Below are 16,942 nucleotides of genomic sequence, written 5' to 3' on the forward strand. Positions count from 1 at the left end.
CATTTGAGTCAGCATGTGAACATAACACATATTCCTGCCAAAGTGACAAAACATAGCAATACCATACCTCACCACAAGCAACCAGTAAACTCCCCAAATCAATTGCAAAACTTACGATCAATATAACCGTTCAAACCGGCGGTGGCAATGTGATCACATTTTGTTGCTCGGAATTCTTGTTGATTAGCATAAATGAAGGTGTCGGGTTCACTGCACTTAGCTGAGGACGATGTGAAAGGATTTGAAATGCTCTGGGTCTCTTGTGCTCTCTTTCTCTGTTTTCTAGCGTTACCACAGATCCACAGGAACATAAAGAAACCTGGAGGAAAGACATTAACATTAAGAATTAGGAGGAACATTCACTTGAACTTGAAGATGAACTTGATTCGTATTTCATAACAACAGCCTAGCAACATTTGACAACTATACCGACAGCAGACCTTGCAGCGAGTTGAGGATGCAGAACAGGTAGAGGACAGGGTAGTTGATGTATCCTGAACTCAGGAAGGCCAGGCCCCATGTGGTCCCCAGAAGGCAGGTGAGCCCCAGGACAGTGAGGATATCATTGCAGGACAGAGGGAGCTTCCTTGAGGCTCCAGCCTTATGGGACTTCAGCCTGCAGATCCTGGAGGCTACGGCTAGCAGCACGCCAAGGTTGATGATGAAGACGAAGCTGATGTAGGTCAGGTTCACTCCGTAGAAGAACATGTTGTCTGTGATCCAGCAGCTGTGGGGCATTATGGTACGTTGTTAAACGGTTTGGCAGCAGGAGTGACACCCTGGTGTTCATTTTGACAGCACATTTTGTTTAATCATAGTCTTATGAATAGTCATATAATGTTTTAGTTTTCGTCTAGTTTTAGCCGACTAAATATGATAGGATTTTAGTTGACTAAATCTACAGTTGATTTTGGCAACAAAAATTATATTTTGGCAGGCTTTGATAGCATCATAATAGCTGATTTTACACTTGCTTGCATGCTGAAAACAGCCACAAGCTCACAACTCTGCGACGTGTTGTGACCTTGTAGATCAGCTATTGTCAGAGCACAACACCCGAGCGCAACCAAACATAAAATGACTTACTGGATCTCTTCTCCACTAGTAACTCCCTAACATTTAAGTTAGTTGACATTTGTTGACAAAATTGTCAATATGTTTAATCTTAGTTTAGTCATCATGGTTTTGTTATTTATTGCCTATATCACAACGCCGATAGGATTGTGAATCCTAGGCGTTTTTATTTAGGTTTCGGTCTAGTCTTAGTCAACGAACATTATTTTGTCATACAGTAGTTTTAGTCGACGAAATTAACACTGGTGAGACCTTTGTTTTATATAAATTTCAATACAAATATTGGCCAAGAAATACATTTTGGAAGTGCTTTCCCCCCCTATTTTTGTCTCCACCAGGCCGAAGGCAAGGGGAGAGAGTATGTTTTGCACTCCGTCCGTGTGTCCGTATGTGTGTGTGTTCGTCCGTCTGTTTCCAGCTAATCTCCGGCACCGTTAACCCGGTTGATGCCAAACTTTACACTTTGCACACTCCCTAGATGCCAAAGATGAACCTCTGCCCCAAATTGACCTGCCCTGGTGGAGACCTGTGCCCCGCCCCCGAGGGGCACTTTTTCTAGTTCCATAATGTTTCCATCTGTGGTTGAGACTGCTTTGGAGATATTTTGTCTGATCCTGTAAAATAGTGACCCACAACTTACATGGCATTCGTTTTGTTTCCCTCAGACAGGGTAATTTCTGTGAAGCCATAAAACTGTTTGATGTCCTTTACTCCCAAGGCGATTCCCACGATCACACCAGGAATTCCTACACGCACGCACGCACGCACGCACGCACGCACTCACGCACGCACACACACACACATACATACATACATACACACAAAGAGTGTGTTTTGGATAAGGGTAAATTAAGTAAAATAACAAATTAAATAATATAGTGTATTACTGATAGGCTACTGTAGGCCTTGAAGTACACATGAACCTGTTATGCAGCAGGTTATTTTTGTTTTTACATTGCCATAACCTCTCTCTCTCTCTCTCTCTCTCTCTCTCTCTCTCTCTCTCTATATATATATATATATATATATATTCTCTCTCTCTCTCTCTCTCTCTCTCTCTCTCTCTCTCTCTCTATATATATATATATATATATATATATATATATATATATACACAGTATATTTATATATATTTAGTCATTTTAACAGTTCTTTTTGCTCACCCTTTTACATCTTAGGTTTGAAAATGACTGACATTGGTCATTGCATGTAGTCCTGCGGGCTGGGGCGGCACCTGTCAGCAGGGAGTGGACAATGTAGGACAATGGCCCTACGTCCTCCCGGTGGGGGCTCCTCACTGACAGGTGAGGCCAGTCAGGTAGGATACAACAGCAGTGACAATAAAGAAATGTGTGTGGGAAGGAATTAATTAGAATAACAACTAAATTGGGGAGAGAAAGGGGGTAAAAGATGATTGGCTACACCTGTGTGAAGTAAGTGGTGCAACTCCGTGTGGGGATCCCCGGGGGGTCCCCGGAACTTCCAGACCAGCACGAACGTGCCCAGGGTGCCAGCCCGGTTCGGGCGAGCTGCCCCACGTCCGAAACGGTCGAAAAATTACAGAGTTACCGTGTGGCGGTCCCCGGGGGGTCCCTGTACTGTACTGTACTGTACTGTACTGTACTGTACTGTACTGTACTGTACTGTACTGTACTGTACTGTACTGTACTGTACAGTACAGTAGTACTGTACTGTACTGTACTGATACACCTGAAATCATCATATATACAGTTAATATGTATGTGTGTGTTAGGCTGCACAACATTGACACTTGGTTTTGAAAAACAACCAAATGCAATTTTCCAGCTCAGACCCAGCCAGGCAGGCAGCCACACACAAAGCTACTTAATGAAGTGGTTGCACCACTTAAAAATAAAACGGCACTTCCAGGAAAGTGACCGGGGCGGCGTGAAGGCGACCCCTGTCACATCAAACGTTTGCTGTTTGGTCAGATTTGTCCTATGAAGTCCTTACGGTTTGGAAGTGAGAGTATGTCGGTATGCAAGTTCAACTCACCCCATCCAGCAAGAGACATCTTGGCCATGTAGTGATTGTAGTGTGTATTGAATACCCTGATCATCAACAGGTAGAGGTGAAAGGCCTCTACGGCCATCCATGTGAAACTGCACAACAGGGAGTAGTGCATGACGACTGCGATAAGCAGACACACCCAGTCGGTCTTCAATGTGGCCCCCCACTCACTCATCAGAAAGGAGGCGTTGAGCAGGAATAACGCCCCACTCAGGGACACATGGATGGAAATGGAATGGTCCGTTTTGTCCCTAAGAGACAGACAGACAGGTCAAGGTTTGAGGTTATGTGCAAATGTTTTTTGTGGTCACAAAGAACTAAACAAATCTCACCCAGTGTGAAGCAAGTGGTGCCTTTGATGAGTTTAAGTCATTGAGCTATACAGTGTATGAATTAGTTCAATTCAATAGGCTTCTCACCAGCGCCGCTTGAAGCAAATCACACCCAGCTAGGTGTTGCAAATCCTGCTAATTAAAGATCGAAACGGTAGGCTCCTGTTTTTAGCCTGTTGCCATCTGTCTCTCTGTGTGTAGGTGTTCATGCTCATGGAGACATATACATGTCATACAAAGTCACTCATACTGTAGAAGTGGCTGAACCACTTATTTTACCCCTCATTTCAAAGTATAGAAAGATGTGATTTGAAAAATATATTTTGGACCCTGGAAAAATGTGTTTACACATTTGTTAAAAACATAAGGAAATATAATTTCCTCCAAAAATATGTTATTGCACACTGCATGCGTGTGCAGTGCACACTCATAGTCATACACAATATGTATGAGGCGTGCACATGCTGCCTCACACACACTTACCCACTGATGGTATATGTAACGATGGATAAGACCGTGAAGAAGGCAGACAGGGCACAGCCTATGTAACTGATATATGACAAGATCTTCCAATGGATTTCGGCTATAGGATCTCTTATCTGTAGGATAGAGAGAATTGTGCAAATAGATCACATACAGTTATCTCACTCTACATCTGTGAAGTATTGCAACTGCAACGGTACTACAGTGCCTACCTGATCAGGAACAAATCAATATAAATGTGTCCTTACCAACAGGACAGCAAAGGGTGTGGTGTGATTACAGCTGCACTCAATCTCAGTGTGGTTGTCATAGTTTGTGTTAAAGGTCTCACACCCATCAGTTTTCCAGTGCCAGTTATCTACATGCAAGATAATCCACATGCTAAGCATATAGGTGTGTGTCAGACCAACAGTTACCATGTGAACTGACACCTTTGTATACATTGTATTTGTATACAAATACAAATACAATGTGGTGACCAAATATGACCAAACATTCGTGCCAATTACAGTATACATTTGCAAACAATTTAGGAGAAGGTACAAAATACATGCAAATGTATGAAATTAAATATATGCTAAGCTGCAAATGTAATGAACACTTTACAATTTAATTTAAAAATGAAGTTGAGCAATCAAGTAATAGATGAGCAATCAGAACAAACAAACAAAACAATGATAGTCATATACCCACCATGTTCATCAAAGAACTGGCAGCGTAGCCTTGAATCATTCTGTTGAAGAAAACAATGAAGATATCAATTGAATTTCAAATTAGTTTCAACACAATACTTACTATATTATACTATAAGTAATACTAATACTGCTGAAATGTCATACGTTGAGCTACGCGCTACGTACTATAGTGTAAGGCCTACATAGACCAACTACATTGTTCTCTCAGCACTCTACTCATGACTATTTACCTCGAGTGTTGTTTATTGACTAGAAATTATGCTTACTCTGCTTATTCCAATCTCGCACTTGTAAGTCAGTCTGGATAGGAGTGTCTTCTAAATGTCTAAATAGTACTAAAGTGCCCGGGGCACAGGTCTCCACCAGGGCAGGTCAGGTTGTGGCCTCCTGGTGGCGCTATAGGCCAATGTGAAAAGGGTGCCATTTCTTCTTATGCCTTGGATGGCAATTGGATGATTTGAGGCATTTTGTTCCAAAAATGTGTTTTTCAAAAATCCACCTGCTGGTGGCGCTATAACAGGCCAATGTGAAAAGATTTTGCGTAAGTTGCATGCTGCGTTCATGATTTGAGGCTTTTTGTTCAAAACGGGCCAATCCTGCAAACTTTGAAAGCCAATGTTAGCCAATTAGGATGGAATATGTAATATCGGACAGATCCGTCTTGAACACATGACTATAGAGATAGTGTGTAACGATTTGCGGGATTTTTGGACAGAATCTGGAGGAGTAGGCTTATATCAAGAAATGTGTTTTTCAAAAGTCGGCCTCCTGGTGGCGCTATAACATCCAGGCCAGGGAGTGTGTGTGCAAAATTTGGCATCGACCGGGTTAACGGTGCTGGAGATTAGCTGGTAACAGACGGACGGACACACACTCACACACGGACTCTCACACACACACACACACACACACACACACACACGGACACACGGACACACGGACACACACACACACACACACACACACACCCGGACGGAGTGCAAAACATACTCTCTCCCCATGTGGAGACAAAGAGGCTCCCTGAGTTTAATTAACCAAATCGGTAAAAACAAAGGGATTCAATGCAATGAAAAGTTAGCAACATATTATGATTGTACAGAGCAAGTGATTAGTTCCTCATTTAAATAAGCCAACACCATAGTATTAAGTCAACTACTAAATCATTTTATATTAATGTCTGAAGGAACAAACATACTAAACAGACTAGCTGTTAACTAGTAGTTTTGCTTGCTTGTAATCAGTTAATTAGCTTGGCAATAACTAGTAACCACCTAACAACAAGACAACAACTGGCAATCACCTACTGTAGTAGCCAACTACCAATTAGTAGTACATTACCACCACCTACAGTAGTGATGCTGTAACAACCACTTAACCCTCAAGCAAGCAGCTAAAGTAGTAACACCACTGAGCAACTATCACCCAAGCCATAGCAACCATACAGAAAACCCCAGAAACAGTGAACAACCTACTGGACCATGCAGACCATGTCAACCCGCCAGTGTTATGACATGAAATTAACCTTAACCTAAAATGTGTCTTTTTATTTTATTTCTATTTTTATAAACAAAAGAATGCTACACAGTGTACAGCATGCATGTAACGATGCCATAGAAGCATTCTTATTATTGTGGAATGTATAACTACAAGACAGACATGTTCACAGGCACACATTTGCAAACACACTTACACTCAAGCTTGTGTGACCAGTGATATTGAAGATCATCCGAACTGAGGTGTTTAGGTCAGAAAATGGTTTCTCCCCCATTTGTTCTATCCTGATGACCATGGATGGGATATCCTCCTGCCCAAACTGTGTGGGGACAGAGTTCCCATAGTCATTGTAGAAACTTTGTTTTGCTTGTATCTTTATTTTCACATATTAATTATATACAAGTAGTGTGTATTGTGTAGGCCTACTGTATAAGTAGGGTAGAGGATAATACGGGTTACTTAAGTTATTTTACTTATATGATAATACAATGCAGAACCTTCTATACAGAGTACAGACAATGTGAGGAAATTGCAAATGTTTGTTTTGATGGAAACAAGCATCAGCTTAGTCAAAATCCAGCAATTTATTTACTCATTTAAATGCTCATCCAGCTATTTAATTCTATTTAATTTAATTCTATAGGTCACACACAGACACTTATTAAGATGTTTGCCCGGCCAGGACCAAAACTAGTGAAAATGTCATCACACCGCTTTGTGAGCTTGTAAATCTGCTATTTTCATTACTTCTTAAAGAAAATGTTTATGGAAATAATTTGAATTTTTCATTTTATTTATGAAATACATTTGTTTTTAATTGGTGAAAAGATGTGTGTGTGTTTTTTGTTTTGTTTTTACACTTGATTTTAATCTTTTGATTTATTTCTTTTTAACGTAGGAAACGTATTTACTTGCAACCCATAAAAATTGGTCCACAACCTGAAGATGGGTCCCAACCCACTGTTTGGGAAACAGTGGTATAGCTCTTATACTTATACTTACTTAGAACAGTATTGTAATGTGAGATGATTTAATGATGGAGGTACATGGTTACAGGAGGACATACCTGAAACTGTCTATGCTGCATATAGCTGACCAGACCAACAGTCCTCTCTTCTGGTGGGAGTTCCCTCAGGGCATCCACAGGAAGCCAAGTCTCTGGGATGGATGATTGATTTTGAGGCAGCAGCTGGGAGATGGTCAGAGAGAAGAAAGCTGTTTGATGTCTCAACTTCAGTGCATGTTATAATCTCACTCATTGTCATAATATGTGTCACCTTTTTCCTCCAGTAATTTACAGCTGAATTCTTACACTCTGTGTTTAAGTATTTTCCTGTCATATGTATTATAGCATTAATTAATCTATCTAACTATTAAGTTAGTAAATAGTAAATCTTACTATTAGCAAGTTAGCAACTGATCCATGCAATATGTGAGAAATGAAGCTTGTCTGCACATATATATTATTACTTTTAGTCAACCCTGCAAAATAATAAATACGTTCAGACCAGTTGAGCTGGCATTTTATTTGGGTAGTCTCTCCTGAAGGTAGGCTATTATTCTTTCTGATTCAAGTTGTCCATGTTGAACTTGAGCCTCATCTTCATGCATGGCAGTTTCAGTACCTGAGGCATATCCACCAGAATCCTGTCATTGCTTCCTGCAGCGGTGAGGTTATCCTGGCTGATGTTGACCACATGCAAAGCCAACTCCTTCAGGAAGTAATATTGCAAGCCTCCAGACTCAAGCTTTGTCCGTTTCATGATATTATGAATAACCTTTCTCTCCACCCTGCAGGATCACAGTACAGCAGAGTAAATGGGAGTGGAGAGGACGGAGATGAGAAGTAATTGTAATAACAACAATAGTAAACATAACCATCATGAAACATGACGTATAGAATAGGACAAAATAAATAGATTAAATTAGCAGTCAGATGCAATAAAGGTAGAAGTCGTATAGATATACACAGAAGAAACAATATAATAATGAGTAGAAACAATATGAGAGAGTACAGATGAGAGTTGAGGTGAATTAGAATGTAGAACTGTAGAGCATGAGAACAGACAAAGGCACAGAGCAATGCCACTTACTCTATAAAGGCTTTTCTTATTTCTGAGGAATCGTGGAACCATTCTCTGCACATACTTCTGATGAAGAAGAGTCTGTAAAGTCCCACCTCTAAAACATTGGGCTTGTCTATTTTTTTGATCAATGACAATATGTTCTGCTCACTGCATATACCCAATGTACAATTGATAACTGAGGAGAGAAAAGGAGAGTGGGAGATGACAGTTAGAATGATGTTCTGTATCACAGTATCACTTATTTAGGAACAGTCATAGACGCAATCCTATATTAGAATTGACTAAAGGCAGGTTGGCGGATAAGACTCACATACTGTATAACCATCACAGCCATAACTATATAACTATGCGTGTGACATCATCATAACCGGAAGCGCCTACTGAGTGGCAAAAAACTACTTTCTGGCCTAGACAGCCCATACATCCAAACAGAAGTCCTATCGGATTGCATTAACAACGTTAATTTAAACAACGTTAAACTCACTTTGCCACTCGATTTGACACTCACTTTATGCATGTGCATAGCCTATCCTCTATCTCAGGGGTTACCAGCTTAGAATTTATACTCTAAGTAAGGTTACCAGGCTGTAGTATGTGTGCACCTTTTGTGGTGCGCAAACGCCCTGCGTGACATGGAAAGGTTAATGGCAGTTTCATGGTGTTATTTAACAAACTGTAAAATCTGAGCGCTGGGGGTGCGTCAGCTAGGTCAGGAGGTAACAGGGGGGGCACTGCCAAAAATAGCGTGTAGAAGCCGGCCGGCGCACTCTCTACCATCCTGATGTAGGCCTACTGCATTTTATATTGCCACTGTAAAGCACTTTGTAACCATGTTTCAAAAATCGTAGCAGTGTATTATTAATGTTTATTATTATATTATAACAATACGCATTTTGTATCGTTTTCTTTTCACGTCACTCCCACAGTGTGTAGGCTAAGCACATTAACAATAATAAAGGGGTGTTACTTACTTGTGTTGGACAAGTAATTTATGATGAATCGTGTCCCTTCGGTGAAAGCAGTTGCACACATGAATGAATTTCCAGTGAATAATCCGGATGCTGCATTTTTTGTTGCGTTTGTGCAACTGATCCAGCAGGGGAGCCCGGCCATGCTGCATTTGGTGTCATTGACTTCAAGGCCAAGAAGATCTCCTTTCATGTCCACGTTCCCATTGGTAATGTTAAAACAAACTAAATGTGGAGACAAAAGTAGGAGTAGGAAAACACAATATCATGTTCTACTCTAGCCTACTGAAAGTGTGGTAATTATTTATGTTTGTAGTTATTGACATTTTGATTAATATATGTTATTGATTTCTTTATTTTTTCAATTTCTTTATTTTTTCTTCTTTTTTTTCTCCTTTTTTTTTTAACAAAATATCAACCAAAACATTCATAATCGGTGGTGGGACTCTCCAAATGTTATATACAACTCTATAGTTGTATTCACTCAGAGAGGGATGGGAGAGAGGGAATTGAGATACTGTAGCGGTATAGGCTATAGCCATTAGCCGCTATACCTCCAAATACTAAGACAATACTCTGACTCTGTCTTAAAGTAAAACGTATTGTTGTTTAATTGGCTTCTTCAGACATTGCAGCAGCTAGTAGGCTACTATTGGTGAATAGAATTCTTTTTTAAAAATAGATAATAATTAGTGATTAGAATAAATCAACATTACTGTCACATCTTCTCTAAACATATTTCACCTTAGTTCGAAGATGCATTGTTGTTTCTCATAAGTGCCCCTTCCCGGCTTCCCCTCGTCTGTTATATTAGATTTTGAAAGCTGACCTCAATCCTACAGAAACTCTTTACATACCTTGGTTGGCCATTGATCCTGGTAACAGGCATAACAGCAGTAAGGCTAACATTGCTTCCTCTGAATATGGAACTGGCAGAACAAATAGAAAAGGTTAACAATGTTATATCATTCAGTCAGTATGTTTCATAGCAATTACATCTATGTTTACTGTAAGTGAGCTAAGGTGGCAGAGGGCTAAGATTAAACTCCCTTTTCATTAGTTTCAAAACTGTGGATTTTGCTGGTTCCTTGTATTTAAATGTTGGCATAAGCCTTTTGGATCCAATATCACATCTATTGCCAAGATAAGAATAAGGACAACAACAACCAAACAAAAGCCCTGATGTTCTTTTTTACTCAATTTATCAACTTAATATTGACGTCTATTAGTTTAGGGCATGCTAAATAGGCACTTGTTCACTATGTAAACACAGCAGGCTTTGCTGCCTGTTTCATAATTATATCAAGTAAAGACAGACATGAACAGTGTGAGTGTGTAGTTTAAAGTTACCAAAATTCACATGAAGTTGCATTAGAAAGGGCCAATGCTTGTCTATGTCTAGGCTAATTGTTATTAATTAAAGCAACTGTGGAGACATTGTAGCAGCAATATATAGCACTAGCTCACTCATCCCACCAACTAACTCAGGCTCCCACATACATGTAGATTTAGATACAGTGTAGAATACTTACCACTCCTTATTCCAGTCCTTTTTAGTGCTCCGTTTTCCGCACACCTGAAATGAATATGGTACAGTATGCCCAGGTATGATGCGCCAAACTCCATTTGCATGTTGTCACCTTCTATGCACACACACACACACACACACACACACACACACACACACACACACACACACACACACACACACACACACACACACACACACACACACACACACACACACACACACACACACACACACACACACACACACACAACCTTCATTTGCATGTTGTTCTTATTTGTTGTTCTTTATAAACAGGGCAGGGGGAGAGCTGGGCCTATTCCCAGGTTTACATTTCAGAACTCATTTGACTTCTATAATCACTCAAGAACAATGAGGTGCCTTTGTTAGCATTCAGTGTACATTTACAGCATTTACAGCCATCGGCCGGATTATCTCAAAAGAGTATTGTATTGTAATAAAACTGTCCCTTTCTTTTCAGTTTAGCTTCATTTTATTCCATTAGTCTATGAATGTATGCATTGACCTGAGCAAAAAAAAATTCCCTTGTGGATAATAAAGACATCTAATCTAATCATCATACATCATCCGGGCCAATCACTTTTGGCGTCCTCACTTTTTGAAGGGCGCTAGCCCCTCCTATGTCCAGCTTTGTGTAAACACAAACTTTGTCCTAACACAAACATTAAATGCCATTGATAATGAATGGCCAGTTTTGAGTGTTTGTGTATTTACACAAACATTGCGTAAACACAAACATTGAAGACAAAGGTGAGAACGCACATTCTAATTGGCCGGAATGAGATGATGTATGATGATGTATGATGATAAGAGCGCCCCTCACTTCACACAGGCGTGATTTTTATCCTCACATTCCGTGCTAATCAAATCATCGCTATGGGGTACACACAAACACAAAGCTGGGCAAACCATAGGAAAATGAAACCTGCATAAGCTAGACACATGGAGAGAGACAGACAGAATGTGAAAGGAAGCAAGTGAGACGACAGAAACATTATGCAAATGTTCAAGCCCTATCTAACACCTGCTGCAAACAAGGTGATATTGTTTCATAATAAATGGTTAAGGACATAGTGTGACAGTTATGGTTAGGATTCAGGATAAGGGAATTACTTACTGTAATGCATCACTTGGTATAACTTCAATGTTATACACCTAGTGGTATTTCGTTTTAGGTCATGTATTGCAAGACCTCAATGTGCTTTATGTGAAGTCCACTAGATGGTCACCAATCTGGTCATCAGTACGCCACCCTGCTGGAGGACAGGCAAAACTTTGAGTGGATCTGGCTAAAGATAAACAGAGACACACACACAGTGAGATGGACCATTACAGAATGTCTTTGATATACTTAGTATCGACCATCTGCAGTATTTTGTTTGCTTTTGGTTAGAGTGTGCAGATATGACACAGACGAAACTGAATGGTAGTGGTTAGGGAACAAAGGCTCTTTATTGTCTGTGTTCCCCAATTCCACTCACTAACCAGGCCACACTCTCTGCATTTCCGTGTCCAAACTGTATCACTCCACTTTGAATGGCCTTGTGCAGAAACTGGTCATGCCTTTTCAGGTTTGCCAGCACAGATCCCAGCACAATCAATCATCCCATCACAGGTAACATACTGTACTTAATCTGAATTGTGAAATGGCAATGCCAGAAAACAAATCAACCGGGCAGGAATCTAATACTCACCTGGAATTAAATCCCTTAATATATACCGGTAGGCTACTATAGTTATGGATTTAATCCATGGATTAGACCGTAACATTAGCCTACACTACACTGTATGCACACACATTACTACTGATACTACTGTATTACAAAATTTTCCTGTGCCTATAATGTATTGATATCTAACTACATGTACATATTGATTAATGTTACTGTTCATACTCTTTACATGTATACAATACATAATGACTATGTCCATTGATTTCTTTATTTATCTTTGGCTTTCGCCTCTATTTTATATTTTTTATAGAGGGATAGACAGTATGCAGACAGGCAATGGGGAGAGAGATGGGGGGGGGGGTGACATGCAGTAAAGGCCATCGGGATCGGGAGTCGAACGTGCGGCACACTGCCAGACTGGATTACCAGCCAAGGTGCCTGAACCGCTGAGCCACGGCCCAGGAGTCTATGACCATTTTAATGGTGACATTTATTCATGACTGGTCAGTCCAAGTGCAGATAGATAGCCAGGTAAATTTCCCTCTGGAATAATATAGGTCTGTCTGTCTGTCTGTCTGTCTGTCTGTCTGTCTGTCTGTCTGTCTGTCTGTCTGTCTGTCTGTCTGTCTGTCTGTCTGTCTGTCTGTCTGTCTGTCTGTCTGTCTGCCTGCCTGCCTGCCTGCCTGCCTGCCTGCCTGCCTGCCTGTCTGTCTGTCTGTCCCTGGAAACAAGTCCTAAGTGCTTTTTGTGTTATCCTTCTAGGATTCTTGTATAACTGTACCTCTGTACCTTTTGCAAACTGTTAATAAAGTATTCAATCAACCAAATGACACATACTTGTATTGCTCTAATATCACCTATAGAGGGTAGTATCACATAGTCTGGGATCCAGACTGCTTGTTAGTTGCTACTGTTCGTTTTCTAAAGATGAACATATAGCGAATAAAGGCTGGATTCCAGGCTAAGTATCACATTCTTAACTTAATCACCATTGCTTTAAGTTACTTAAATACTTTCATTTGAATTCACCTGAGGAAAAATTAAATTATGTTTAGTTTTTCATGAGGGCTGATCTTGTAACCACATGTTTTCCACTTCCAAATGTGTTGACTCAGCTGTGGGCCATCAACACTTTGGATGCATTCTGTTTCCCTTTCTCTGTACAAGTTCAAGTGTGTGTGTGTGTGTGTGTGTGTGTGTGTGTGCGTGCGTGCGTGCGTGCGTGCGTGCGTGCGTGCGTGCGTGCGTGCGTGCGTGCGTGCATGTTCGTGTGTTGTGCGGGCGGGCCTGCGTGCGTGCGTGCGTCACGGTGCCTGCGTGCGAGATAGAGAAAGTGTGTGAGAGTGTTTTGTCAATTAGTCTTTCTTTTCTCCATGGGGTGTTTACTGGCTGCCACATGCACATGCCATGGGCCAGGTGGCCAATAACACTTGAAAGAAAAATAAATAAAATGAATGAATGAATGAATGAATGAATGAATGAATGAATGAATGAATGAATAGAACATAAAATCAACATACAAAGACACAAGAAACAATCAACATAGGAAAAGGATGAAAAGCAATTAAAACAATACAAAGTACAGTAGTGCAATAAAGGTCCTATAGTGCCATCCTACCTAACCAGCATCAGGCTGCTGAGCCAGTGCTTGCGCAGCCTGGATGTGACCCAGTCGGTAACAGCTCTTAGTCTTGACAGGGTTTGTTAGTGCCACTATGAGACACCTCCAGCCGTTGTACATAGTTGCCTCAACAGTGCCTCGCAGGTGGGCACACCAACAGAGGTGAACAACTGGCTGGCACTGTGCCACCTAGGAACACGGATAAGCAACCTCATGGCATCATTGTATGCCAGTCTAAGCTGTTGCATGCTATTTACTCTGTAAGAGGACCATAGATGGGCTGTATACAGAGGGGTGACATGATCTGAACAGTGCACATTTTACATTTACTGAACACATAGAAAATGTCCTTAAAGTCATATTGGCCTGAGCATATATTTTGCAACACTGTCATTGGATGTCACTGTCATCCCTGAGATCCTCTGAGAGGATATGTCCAAGATATTTTAGTTACCTAGACACATCTAGAGTGACATCTGAAAGACAGAACGCTGGAAAGGTGGATTTCCTGTCCTCTCTAGATCTAACAATCATAATACTTTTCTTCTTCGTGTTCTTTGCCATACTGTGATCATTATATGGGCTAAGTATGGGCTAAGTATAACCAAATCATCTGCATACATGAGGTGATTAATGACACTTTCCCCAACAATACAACCTACAATCATTTAGCTGCCTTGAGAGGGCATCCATATAAACATTAAATAAAAAAGGAGATACAATTCTACCTTGACGTACCCCATTGCCCACATGAAATGGGGTGGAGATCCCATTTTACCTGGTAGGTTTGCTGGGCATACCAATATAAGAATTCGAACAATATACTTTGGGACACTTCTTGCAATCAATTTCATTAATAACTTTTCATGATTGATTTTATCAAATGCCTTCGATAGGTCATACAACATAGAAATACAGAGGAATTGTGATTCTCATATTTAGCATAGATGCATAAATCTGTACTGTGTTTTCTCTTAAAACCAAACTGATTGTCAGTATTTAAAACATACATTTCAATCCTGGTTAAAATAATTATTTCTAGCACCTTTGACACGATACAGCAAGCAAAATAGGCCTGTAATTGTCCATGCTGTTGAATTAATGAAGAATTAATTAATGAAGCACTAATGAACATTAGTGTTTCATTAGTGTTCATTAGTTTTTCATTAATGTTTCATTAGTGTTCATTAGTGTTCATTAGCGTTTCATCAGTGTTTCATTAGTGTTCATTAGTGTTTCATTAGTGTTCATTAGTGTTCATTAGTGTTCATTAGTGTTTCATTGTGTTTCATTAGTGTTTCATTAGTGTTTCATTAGTGTTCATTAGTTTTCATTAGTGTTCATTAGTGTTCATTAGTGTTCATTAGTGTTTAGTGTTTCATTAGTGTTTAGTGTTTCATTAGTGTTTAGTGTTTCATTGTGTTTCATTAGTGTTCATTAGTGTTTCATTGTGTTTCATTAGTGTTTCATTAGTGTTCATTAGTTTTCATTAGTGTTCATTAGTGTTCATTAGTGTTCATTAGTGTTTAGTGTTTCATTAGTGTTTAGTGTTTCATTAGTGTTTAGTGTTTCATTAGTGTTTCATTAGTGTTTCATTAGTGTTTCATTAGTGTTTATTAGTGTTTCATTAGTGTTCATTAGTGTTCATTAGTGTTTCATTAGTGTTTAGTGTTTCATTAGTGTTTAGTGTTTCATTAGTGTTTCATTAGTGTTCATTAGTGTTTAGTGTTTCATTAGTGTTTAGTGTTTCATTAGTGTTTCATTAGTGTTCATTAGTGTTTAGTGTTTCATTAGTGTTTAGTGTTTCATTAGTGTTTCATTAGTGTTCATTAGTGTTTAGTGTTTCATTAGTGTTTAGTGTTTCATTAGTGTTTCATTAGTGTTCATTAGTGTTTAGTGTTTCATTAGTGTTTCATTAGTGTTCATTAGTGTTTAATTAGTGTTCATTAGTGTTCATTAGTGTTTCATTAGTGTTTAGTGTTTCATTAGTGTTTAGTGTTTCATTAGTGTTTCATTAGTGTTCATTAGTGTTTAGTGTTTCATTAGTGTTTAGTGTTTCATTAGTGTTTCATTAGTGTTCATTAGTGTTTAGTGTTTCATTAGTGTTTAGTGTTTCATTAGTGTTTCATTAGTGTTCATTAGTGTTTAGTGTTTCATTAGTGTTTAGTGTTTCATTAGTGTTCATTAGTGTTGTGTTTCATTAGTGTTTCATTAGTGTTCATTAGTGTTCATTAGTGTTTCATTAGTGTTTAGTGTTTCATTAGTGTTTCATTAGTGTTTAGTGTTTCATTAGTGTTTAGTGTTTCATTAGTGTTTCATTAGTGTTTCATTAGTGTTTCATTAGTGTTCATTAGTGTTTCATTAGTGTTTCATTAGTGTTCATTAGTGTTTCATTAGTGCTTACCGTATATACCCCCGTATATAAGCGGGGGGGGGGGGCGGGCCCCCATGACGATTATAAAAACATTTCGTCTCTGCATATAGGTGAATTCATCTGTGATTTATGGAGGGTATTTTGGTGTGCTGTTTAATCCCGACATGCAGGAGACATAGGCGACCGACTATCTCTCATTTTACAAACTTTGTAGAAGCTTTTGTCTCCTGCAGGTTTTGCTTCCTGGCTGATCAGGGGTAGATCATGGGGTGGTTTTAGGGTGTCAGTGAACAGTTGCTCAGATGGATCTTTTGTAACCTGAATTAGCCTAATAGACCGGAAAGACACTGGCCCTATACATCGATTTGGACCTTATGGACATGTCTGTCTACACTCTGCATCACAAAAGACTATGAGCTAATAGTTAAATAGACTAGCCTACTCTGTCCTATCAGTCCATTGTGGTTGGTGACAGGGGCTTCATCCTGGCCTGATCTGCATGTTGACAAGCAGGAGGCCAATGGAAACAAGCCATAGGCTTTCTTGGGTTTAAAATCCTTT

General features: G+C 39.7%; 1 protein-coding gene across 2 annotated transcripts in view; it reads right to left on the bottom strand.

The window, feature by feature from the left end:
- Window positions 1-95: 95 nt before the first annotated feature.
- LOC306920462 (adhesion G-protein coupled receptor G2) overlaps window positions 96-16,942 on the bottom strand; it is a 19,273-nt gene continuing 2,426 nt past the window's right edge. The window contains exons 2-16 of one of the 2 annotated variants that reach the window (XM_079497222.1): window positions 11,831-11,966; window positions 10,697-10,807; window positions 10,022-10,093; window positions 9,168-9,389; window positions 8,203-8,371; window positions 7,735-7,900; window positions 7,176-7,298; window positions 6,312-6,428; window positions 4,614-4,653; window positions 4,169-4,278; window positions 3,921-4,036; window positions 3,091-3,356; window positions 1,715-1,820; window positions 441-727; window positions 96-319 (exon numbers count right to left, since the gene is read on the bottom strand). In XM_079497222.1, the coding sequence (XP_079353348.1) occupies window positions 99-319; window positions 441-727; window positions 1,715-1,820; window positions 3,091-3,356; window positions 3,921-4,036; window positions 4,169-4,278; window positions 4,614-4,653; window positions 6,312-6,428; window positions 7,176-7,298; window positions 7,735-7,900; window positions 8,203-8,371; window positions 9,168-9,389; window positions 10,022-10,093; window positions 10,697-10,807; window positions 11,831-11,840 (2,136 nt within the window). In that variant the 5' untranslated portion in view covers window positions 11,841-11,966 and the 3' untranslated portion in view covers window positions 96-98. Of the gene's footprint in view, window positions 320-440; window positions 728-1,714; window positions 1,821-3,090; window positions 3,357-3,920; window positions 4,037-4,168; window positions 4,279-4,613; window positions 4,654-6,305; window positions 6,429-7,175; window positions 7,299-7,734; window positions 7,901-8,202; window positions 8,372-9,167; window positions 9,390-10,021; window positions 10,094-10,696; window positions 10,808-11,830; window positions 11,967-16,942 lie in introns of both variants that reach the window. The other variant, XM_079497221.1, reaches the window with a different exon arrangement.

This window comes from Electrona antarctica (assembly GCF_951216825.1).
Source record: "Electrona antarctica genome assembly, chromosome: 3".
NCBI lineage: Eukaryota > Metazoa > Chordata > Actinopteri > Myctophiformes > Myctophidae > Electrona > Electrona antarctica.